General features: G+C 52.1%; 4 protein-coding genes across 4 annotated transcripts; 1 reads left to right on the forward strand and 3 right to left on the reverse strand.

The window, feature by feature from the left end:
- Positions 1 to 1,618: 1,618 nt before the first annotated feature.
- Positions 1,619 to 2,704, reverse strand: FIBRA_08729 (uncharacterized protein; the record flags this gene model as incomplete). The annotated part of the gene is made up of 5 exons (XM_012330357.1): positions 1,619 to 2,043; positions 2,097 to 2,229; positions 2,284 to 2,387; positions 2,445 to 2,624; positions 2,686 to 2,704. 5 exons carry the CDS (start codon positions 2,702 to 2,704, stop codon positions 1,619 to 1,621), a joined length of 861 nt encoding a protein of 286 aa, XP_012185747.1.
- An 806-nt stretch (positions 2,705 to 3,510) lies between these two features.
- On the reverse strand, positions 3,511 to 4,178 carry FIBRA_08730 (uncharacterized protein; the record flags this gene model as incomplete). Its single annotated transcript, XM_012330358.1, has 3 exons — positions 3,511 to 3,837; positions 3,894 to 4,118; positions 4,170 to 4,178. The coding sequence occupies 3 exons, from the start codon at positions 4,176 to 4,178 to the stop codon at positions 3,511 to 3,513; spliced, it is 561 nt and encodes a 186-aa protein (XP_012185748.1).
- A 1,213-nt stretch (positions 4,179 to 5,391) lies between these two features.
- Positions 5,392 to 6,089, reverse strand: FIBRA_08731 (uncharacterized protein; the record flags this gene model as incomplete). Its single annotated transcript, XM_012330359.1, has 4 exons — positions 5,392 to 5,724; positions 5,790 to 5,879; positions 5,946 to 6,023; positions 6,081 to 6,089. The coding sequence occupies 4 exons, from the start codon at positions 6,087 to 6,089 to the stop codon at positions 5,392 to 5,394; spliced, it is 510 nt and encodes a 169-aa protein (XP_012185749.1).
- Positions 6,090 to 6,894: 805 nt separating this feature from the next.
- FIBRA_08732 (uncharacterized protein) lies at positions 6,895 to 9,804 on the forward strand (the record flags this gene model as incomplete). Its single annotated transcript, XM_012330360.1, has 4 exons — positions 6,895 to 6,993; positions 8,900 to 9,019; positions 9,075 to 9,222; positions 9,281 to 9,804. The coding sequence occupies 4 exons, from the start codon at positions 6,895 to 6,897 to the stop codon at positions 9,802 to 9,804; spliced, it is 891 nt and encodes a 296-aa protein (XP_012185750.1).
- Between the last annotated feature and the right edge of the window lie 347 nt (positions 9,805 to 10,151).

Consider the following 10,151-nt stretch of genomic DNA (forward strand, 5'->3'; position numbering starts at 1 on the left):
AATGGCATTTCCCATGCGGCCCTCACGGCTAACAAAGCAAGTCAGCTCATATTCTAAGGCATTTTACACCCGGGACTGACCGCGTTCTGAAAATTGACGGTTTAGAACACGGTGAGTATTACCTCTTATGGGGTGGATAGTACGGTCTAGCTTACTCTGAGATTCTACGAGAAGTTCATTTACGTTTGTTGCCACGAGCTTTTTGCTCTCAGGACGTCGAAGTATCTCTGCATATATACAGTTACCGCACACGTGAAATGACCAAGAAAACGAGTTACATACTGAGACGGAGCACCGTAGAAAAATCTTGTGTCTTCAATGCATTGGCCAATATCTCCCTCAAATCTGAGTGTTGGCACAGTTGTTCGCACACCTCTGGATTTTTCAACTGCGGGTCGAGTCTGGTACTATAAATCGCAATAGTAGTCAACAAGTATGCGGCCGCGTCCGAATCCGTAGAAATAGCCGATGCATCGTGCATCGTGAGTAGAGGAATAAGCTTGGGATTTATTGCGGCAAAGCCCCGATTCTCGGTAACGGACAAGTCCTGTACGAGAGACAGATCCAACAATCCACTGGGAGAATCCATTGTGGCTATTTTTCAGTGTGAATACTAGACGATAGTAGGAAGATACTTGGATGATTGCAAGCGGCGATACTATTCAGCTTTTTATGCCACCCTGGGGTGTACGCCACACCGTGACCGTCGAATCGTGGCGCGTTCAATAAGTGGCTGCCGCCGAACTCCATCAATTGCCCACGGTGATTGAACCATCACTACCATTGGTAATCTCAGTTTGCTTGCCACCTCCTCTTTTTTTCTCTCTGACTACTGTCCAGTAACAAATTCGCTACAATTTCATTATTTTTTGGCTACTTCGTCAGATAGGAGATGGTTACCGGTCTACTGCAATTATCCAGCGCCAGGACTCAAGTACTCAACAGCTACACATAAACTAATCTAGTCCGGGGTTCATCGATCAATCGATCATCACTCGGACGGGACTATAAGCTGCGTCTACAGTAAGTATACCATGATGGTTCAAAGCGGCATGGCACTGCTGGTGGGATGTTCTGTTCATTCAAACGAATGGCAATATCCCCGCATTTGCTGATCAACCTATCTAATCGGCGCGGTCCCCACGAAGGTGGGCCGAGCAGACACGGCATAGCAGACTTCAAACACTTGTGGTGACCCTGCACTCGTTTGATCAACTATCGACAAAAAGTAGATCAGAGACACAACTGTGGGTTGCTGTGAGTCTTTAGTAGGCTTGTTCGATTTACGCCACACATCGCTACGGCTTCTTACGAACCATGATTATAAAACATCTACCTGGTCAATGTTACCTTTCTCCGATGCTTGCATCTATGCTATTCGAGGTAGTTGTATACATGTACTGCAAGATCACGGCGTCAGATGCACTCGCTATGCAAGCGAAGCACTTTATGCAGAGATGTAATGCATATCGCAACTCCCCCAGGGAGTGAGGTATATTCATATTCGCCTATAGTAAGTATTAATGTATATGAATGCAGTACAGAAGTATCCGAGGCATAGTTTATGTACAAATATCCGAGTGGTCATACATGAGTTTTCCTCCAGCGTCCACAACCATTAGAACTGTATGAAAACGGCCCCGATACCCAGAACGATGCACACTCCCATACAGACCGACGACAATATGCTTGCGCTCCGTGGCAAACGCGACCACGAGTAACACAACACGCCAGCGAGCGCGAGCACGAAGCCGACCGCGGCGAGCCACATGCAGAGTGAATGGCAGTGCTCGAGCAGAGACGTGGGCGGTTTACTGCGGCTGAAAGGCCCGACCTGCTCGAGATGGGGGCTTGTTGACCAGATGCCGGCGGGCGCGTTCGTTGACTGGGTCTGCAACTTGGCCGGTGGTTGGGGCGGCGTCGCGAAGGGAGAGGTATGAGGTGTAGGCTGTGGAGGCCCACTCTCGATCACGTCCTCCGCGCGTTTGGCTTCCTTAAGGCGGTAGCGAATCAGGAAAAACGCAGCGAGGAAAGAGAGGATGGCTAGAGGTGGGAGTCAACCTGGGCGAGTTGTGTAAACTATGCGTATGGCTTACCTGCAAAGAGGTGCACGACGAGCGCACCCGCGAGGATGGTCGTGGCAGCGTGCTGTATGAGCGATGTATGTTCGCCCACATCCGGCGTAGCGAATCCAAGAAGTTGTGCTTCGGTTGCAGCAAAGAACGTAGTCTAGTGGAAACATGCGTCAGGATTACGAGTAGACCGTACGCGGGATCTACGCACGATCACACTGATCAGCTGGAGTCGGTCCATCCACGAATTGACAAGGTCCTTCATGATCCTCCTCTTTGTCTCTGCATCAGTCTCGTCCTGGTCGGTTTGAGTCCCTGATCACGGAGCGTGAGTAGTCAATAGCAAAGACAGCAATGCGCACATATACTTACATTGTCGTGGCTTTTCAGCTTCGAAGAATTGACTGCGCTCACTATGACCGTCTCCCATGGGCAACGGGCTTTTCTGCATGTACCCTCCAGGCTCCAAGAGTAGAAGGTGGCCCGAGGGCATCGAGCGAAGGATTGGTCGAGGTTCATCGAACATGGGGGCGGCCTCACAGAGGCGTTTGCCTGTTCATGAACAGTAAGCCGTTCACCATTGCAGTCCGAGAAGTTTCTGACAGAGGCTTACCTTTAAATTGTCCAGCCATTGAGGGCAAGGGGGATCTTCTACGACATTACTGTGCCGGCGCATATAAGGTGGGAGACAGCCGCTCGAGAACCGCGCTATAAGCTTGTACCGTACTGCTTGCGTCTAAGACATCCAAATACGGCGACTCCACTGACCATCAGTCCGACTCCTCCGTGGCGATGTCTAACTACATCTCCAGTCAATACACTCACGGTGACACGAGTACAGCTAGGACGCGAGATGCAGCAATTTCTAAATCGGACAGTCGCCGACTGGGTGATGCCAAGTGTACAGGGCATCACCCGCAGATTCCACATTGCTATGCGCTCTAGCAGCCACCGCATATGACCAGACTGGGTATCCTAAGATAAATCAGACACTATACTGTGAGTACGAGCGGCGATATTTTGCCACAAATTTGACAACATGACTCACTTCGCCCGCTCTCACTCAGGCTCCAAGGAAGTAAAAGAGTCGTTGTGCTTGCATACGGTCGTGTGAGTCTTCCCGCTGAGTACGGTCCACTGAGCTGTCCACGGATCTTGGCATGCTCGAAGCGGAAGAATTTAGAATCAAGTCGCTGATCATTGCCAGTGTAGACTATGTGCCTCCGTCTCTCCTACCAGGGCCCGTCTCTTCTACAAAGGAAGAAAGAAGAGAGAAGAGAGCTTGAACGGAAGAGCATATGAGCGGCTGCCCATGTGATTCGACTGTCGATAATAAGCGCCCATGGAGCTCTCGTGCGCGCGCTCGCTTGCAGCTCGCACCCTCACTGTGTATTCGCACATGCATTATAATTTACACAGCGTATATCGTACCCGTAATTTACCACCTACTGCTGCTTGCGATGACCCACGCTTCGTGTCTGAACGCCGTCGCAGCCACTTCGTCCACATCTGCTTTCACAACATACTGTCGCCGCTCCAGGTCCACCGCCAGGTCGCTGAATCCAATCGCACACGTCCGGTGGCCCTGCGGAAACGCATAAAATGCCTCCCGGTGCGTGAATATCGCTTCAAGGTACTCTCCGCTCGTGGCGGGATATGTGCCTGCGCGGATGAGCCCACGCAGAGCTTGTACGAGTGCACAGCCGCAGGGTGGTCGCGCATTTTCGTTCTCGTTGACAGACGCGGCTGGATGTCCGTGCGGGTGCTGCCATTGTGGTTCAGAATGGGAGGTACGTTGGCTGGTTTGTGCTGCGAGCATACCTGGTAGTGGAGGTCCTCTGTATCGATGGAGTTGGACATGATTGTATCACTATCTTGTGGTGGTGAACCTCCGTCTATCCTTGGGCTGTTCTTCTCCGCAGTGCCATTGATTGATGTCGAGATTTTGATGCTTGTTGGGGAACTCACCGAGCTGGGCTTGTCCCATCCTCCTTCCAGCCTCATGCTCCCGAGGAGTTGGATGAGATGCACTTCGACATCCGTTACCTGCTTCCATTGGTCAATATCCCTGCATTCTCCACTGCGTTTTTCACTCACAGTCTCCATTCTGTGCTAAAATGCAGCTGTCAAATCTTGGTTTTGTTCGAGGCAGTTCGTCAAGTCTTTGTGACGCGCGAAATTCAGCGCGAGCAGAGGAACGGCTGCGGCGATCAAGGCTATGTAGTACGTCTGGCCATGCCCGTGCTCTCTGCACAGTTACGGTATTTGCCCTATCAGCCGAGTCATGCCCGTTATCGGATCATTGACGACTGCCTCGAGGCAACACCAGAGCCTGAGCTGATCATTTTTGCACGAATCCTACTGCCCCCCCCCACTCTTTCACTTATTGTGCCTTGACCGCCCGTTATAGTCTGCTTCCGCTGTTGTTGTTCTGATTCAAAAGAGTCCATATCTCGAAAGCTGGACGTTTGGTGCCGGGCGGATATCTCGCTGCCCACGGCGCACGAAGATCAGATGCTTCACCTCTCGCATTGTCTCATCCCTTCACGCTTCATTGTACGTAACTTCTTGGTATGTGATGTAATGCGTTCTGGGATATCCGGATCTCGAGCCTCATCTCACTCGAATGCCGGAGCGCGGATTCTGCCCCACACATGTTGATACACACTTCCACACCAAGATGGTGAGTGTCTGAGTGGCTGTGCTACCGCTGATCACCCGAAACTGTGCGAAGTTAAGTTGGATATCCAGGTACGCATGCGTTCGTGTGCAGTACGTAAGTAAAAGGAGTGGAAAGGGGCTCTTACGCAACAAGGCAAGATGTAGCCATCTCATGCATCGCAGACTTCGAAACAGTCAGATCCTCATGACTCGACGTCATATCCTCACACATCTTGTCGTCTCTGTACGTCGAACGCGGGTTCCGAGTGAGCAGGATTGTTTGCAACTGTTCGGTGTCTGAGAGCTCGAGTATCACTTTATCTGGGGTTCAAAAAGTGTACCACACAAATCGAATATCAATCTGTACGGAGTACATGGTAGTATTCTTTGCCATGTTCTGCATCTAGTCATCTACTATCAAGTATGCATCGGATGCCCTCCGAATCAACATATTCGAGAGGCAAACCCTACCACAGATGATTTGTTACGCTCAAGTCGTGAGTGTCATGAAAAAACCAAAAATGCTGCGCGTAGATTTACAAGTAATGACATCACTTATAAATTGTAAATGGTTGATACTAATATGAACATCTTTATGAGTACAACGGTCTCTCAGAGACAGTAAGCAACGCGTTCTCCACACCACATTTACCTAGATCTACGAATTCGACTGAATGCTGGACCACAGCACCCACGCTTCATGCCTAAACGCCGCCGCCGCCTCCCCATCGCCGTCTCTATCTGCCCTCATCTCGCGCCGCTCAAGGTCTGTGGCCAAGTTGCTGAACTCTACGGCACACGCCCGGTGGCCCTGCGGAAACGCCGCGAACGCCTCACGGTGCGTGAAGATGGCCTCGAGGTACTCCCCGCCGGTGGTGGGGTACTGGCCTGCGTGGACCAGGCCGCGGAGCGCTTGGACTAGGGCGCAGGCGCAGGGCGGCGGCGCGCTTGCGGTCTCGATGGAGCTTGAGGACGCCAATGTGCTTGGGCGCTGGGCAGGCGAGCGGGCTAGTCAGACACAAAGGGCGTACTCTCGAGTGAGCGAGCGGGGCGTACCTGATAGGTCGGGTCTTCGGTATCGGACGAGTCTGACATGAGGGCGTCGTGCTCCGGTGTTGGTGATCTCAGGTCCGGCCTTTCGCTTTCCTTTCTCCATGGTGCCGCCGACTGTCAGCATGGCGAGCGAGTGCGCGAGCGAGAGAAGCAACTCACAAAGACGGTTTTGTGCCACCGGCTGTCGAGCGTCATGTTCCCAAGCAGCTGGGTGAGATGCGAATCGATGTCCATCATCTACGCTCATGGTCAGGCGTCCGTGCTCGTGGATACACGCAGGACGAGAACACTCACGGATTCCATTATCGTCTGGGGGGATGTTTAATCGGGCTGGTTGAAAAGGTAGGGCGGCGCAGTGGACTGTGTGTGGATTGGGGAGGAAAGTGCGAGGATGGAGGGAGATTAGTACCTTTCGCCATGTCGATGCACGCCGCTAGGTGGCGGCACCCACGTTGCGCGAGAGTTGCTTGCCGCATCAGACGAGTCAGGCGTGTTATCGGATGGCAGCCTTGAGGCAACCCCGGATACTCCCAGCTAGCCATATGTATTCGCTCCATCTCCCGCTCTGCATCATCCACTGCGCTGGCGATCCTTGCGATGTGGTGAGAGCGACGCTGGCACGTTTGTCACTGCGCAAACAACTATCCCCAGCACGCAATAGAGGAAAACGGAGCCTCGCTCTCGTCGTGTGGTCCACGCGTGGCAAAATCTGCTCTTCTTTCCGGTCCTCGCAAGAGCGCTGTTCCTAGTGGTCGTTTGCCTGTTGAACTCACAAGGCCATGGGAGACACTTCAATGGCTGCCATGAGGTCCAATCCGGAATAGATGGCGAGCTGACAAAGTTACTGAAGCACGAGAATAGCAAGTATTTCAATGGTAATTGTGGGTTACTAGTTCGAGATTGCGCAACCTACACTAAGCACGGCGTACATTCGTACGACCCTTGCTGTCAGTAGATACAGGCTCGGGAATTATCTAACGCTTCCACACCACTGCTCCGGAAAAGGGTGGATTTACTCGAGGATGTATGCAGCTTTCAAGTTACGATGTCCGATCTCCTTGATGCAATTAACTGTGGTCGACCATAAGCTGATGCGTCTTTCTGTGCTATGAGCGGAGGTGGGAGGTTGTCTGAGTCTAATCCAGAATGTATCGCTGTGCCTCTGGCTTTTACCCAAGTCCGCATCTACTTCGAGCTTGGCGTCAGCGTGAGCCCTAGGTTTACCTCCATCATCCCATCACTTGAAACTTACAGTCATGTCAGTGCATTGTTGAACTCCCTTATAACCCCTCATAATTTTAATACGTCTACGACTGAACCGCTGACACCTTCGTTCTGCAATACAGCCACAGAGTACAGAAATCGCCCTAGCCGTCAATGCATGCCGCCTAAACCCAGTGTTGTGGCACCTCCCCTACACTCCCAGGATGTGCCTACCATGTTTTCAGGTTTTCCTCACTGGAGTTCTTCTGACAGGGTACGCTCTCAAACACAAGCTCGGCCAAGTCAATACGAGAGGGCAGAGATAATGTTCAACCCAAAGCGATGGCGGATATCGAAAGACGCGTTCACAAGCTCGCTGAGTGTACGATCCAGACTGCTTAACTTCCCACTGATGGGCTCGTGGAGGAGATGTTTCTGGCACTGGGGAGCAATAGGACGAAAATCTCTGTCCAGCTTTCTCGGAATCGCAATGTAGTCATTGCTCTAGTCCAGAATATTCTCGGAATCGATACATCTCCAATGTGGTACACACGGAGTGAAGGCATTATATTAGACTGAAGACAGCATCTCTTTGACCTCAGTTTGAACTTACCATGTTGCAGCTCCACCAATGCACTACACATTTTCTGTGTTCCACTCGAAAATTCGTAGATTTTGTTTGCTGACTATCTGCTGATACGTCATGACCGTGTCATTTCGTTTGATCAGCTCACGGGGAAGGCCTGAATTCATCTCACTCACCAGACTTGTCGTTTTTTTCCTAGTCGTCGTCGAATTGATCTTGCGGCCGCACCGAAGCCGTCATCCGCCATTACAGCGCTCTGGACCTCAATTCCGAGCACCGAGCGGCGTATCTGGCGCGACCTCGAACCTTCTGGCTTGCTATCAGCATTTCCAGCTTGTCTGGATACGACGCGTACCGAGAGTCTTAGTAGACGGAAGGCCGAAGGCAATAAGTAGATATGCGTGAGGTGTTGCGCCTGGCGCGCCGGTACTACCCTTCGAGTAAGTATTGGTGCCGTTCATATTTTCGCTGATATACTAGACGAGTCGCAGCAGAGAAGCACTCCCTGTTGCAGAGAATTATCGCAACGATCCAACGAGGGTCTATAGGAACGATTGAAAACTGTTGGCAGGGTATGTGAATCATTAAGGAGTCATCTTGTCACTTTCCATGATACAAACCTCATGAATAGCCCATGTTACATCCCCAAACACCTCTTCATTGAAGTGCAACATATTTAAACTTTGTCTACTCCGGGGCCTCCCTGAGAAGATAGTCACCGCAAGCATTCAACGGTAGAGGCGTCCAGGTCTATCCAATGGGTCATATAGTATGACGTCGAGGAACACATCAACGCTCGCAGTCGGTAACGGAGGAATGGACGCATATATATGTGGTGATCAATCACTGGCGCGCCATTCACCAGCTCCCACTCCATTTGTTATTGCATCTTTATGCGTGCAGTTCAGCTGCCTCTTCGGAGTGCTTTAGCCCCCACGAGGGAGTCGACCCGTATTCGGCAATCCCGAGGCTTGGAAGCAAAGTCTATTTGCTCGGATCATCGCCGCTTCGAACCCTGGTCCTACCAGAACCGGCGCGACGAATGGCGCTGTTGGAGTCTCGCATCACACCACTGCCAGCTTGGCTTAGTCGGAAATGGAACCATGGGTGCTGATATCTGACCGCAGAATTGCAGTTGCGACGGTCTTGTGGACAGCTCCCGCTCCGCAGAGGCGCCGCAAGACGCACCCGACGTCGTAGGGGACTATATGTAAGGCGCGTGTCGCCCCGCTCCAGGGCACTCTTCTAGCACGGTATCTCCGGTCTCTTTTCATGTGTGAGTATATTCACCTCTACATCTTGTGATACTCCTGCTCATTTATAGTCTGTGGACCACCAAGCCGCGGCGCAAGTAACGTGTAGCACGAGCCACGGAGCGCTCAGGAGGACGGTCAACGACGTGATCCAAATCTGGCTCCATAGGCTGCAGCTTGTAAGCTCTCTCGTGAGTCGTCAGCTCGATAGAATTTTGGGTATTCTTGAATTACCACACCCTCCAGGCAACATTCTTCGCGTCGACAGACGCGCTGCTTTTCACGCTGTCGTCATTCGCAGCACACACGGGGTCGTCCGAGGAGAGCTGGACAGTGCCGGATCGGCTCACGACGGCGAGTCTCGCAGGCGCGCTCATCTTCCACGTCGGGTCGGGTACGCATGATACCTCACACGTCTGATTGAGAGGCTGATTTCGCCCCGATACACCCAGCGATCGTGGCATTCATCGGCTCCTTTGTGTTGTGTCGATACGAACTACTCGCTGCAGAGGCGGTGTCCACGCTGCCCAGGGTCGAATACGCAAACCATTCGGGGCGCCAATTCTCCACGTGGGGCGAATCGACGCTCAAAGAATGCCCTCTCCATCGCTCGCCAACACCGGGCGCGGGTGCACCCAGAGCGGAAGACGTATTTGAGCGCGTCTGGATCCGCTGTTTGCGCCTCACTGCGCCTCGCGTCGCCGCACCCGCGCAGCCTCCGCACGTAGAGACAGGCTCGTTGTCTGCACATCCTGCCATGTCCACGTCGGGGAGCTGTGTCGGTAGCTTGGACCTTCCCGTGCAGCGACTATCTCGCTGTCTCGATTTGTCGGTGATTATGGCGTGCCTGGGGTTCGTCCTCGCCCTGCTAGGTATTCTTGCATATGCGTGGTCAGCAGTGCCCATAAGCATCAGTATTTTTGCGTCTGCATGTGTCGGGAGCTGCTTTCTGCTTGCCGCTGTCGCTCTGTGGTGACAGCCTCTATGACACGGCTGCGGCAGGGCATTCTTGATATGTCTAATTTACGTCGTTTACGTTTTTCCTAATGAAAATTCAATGAATTGATGATCTAATGCCGGAGCAGTCTCGTCCTCCCTAATACGGACAGTATTGAAATCTGATACGTTCTCAGAAGGTGGCCTGGGACCCACCTATGACTACGGTGTACTGGAAATGATTTCACTAAAGTGTTCAAAACATACGGATAGAGAAGATATTCGCATCGCTCCGGACACCCATTTACTTAAACCTTGTTTTCTACATATCGAAACCTTGTTACCCACACGTGCACGTCTCGTTATATACTGAGTAGCGATACCCCC

This window comes from Fibroporia radiculosa (genome assembly GCF_000313525.1).
Source record: "Fibroporia radiculosa TFFH 294 genomic supercontigs, scaffold2411, whole genome shotgun sequence".
Taxonomy (NCBI): Eukaryota; Fungi; Basidiomycota; class Agaricomycetes; order Polyporales; family Fibroporiaceae; genus Fibroporia; species Fibroporia radiculosa.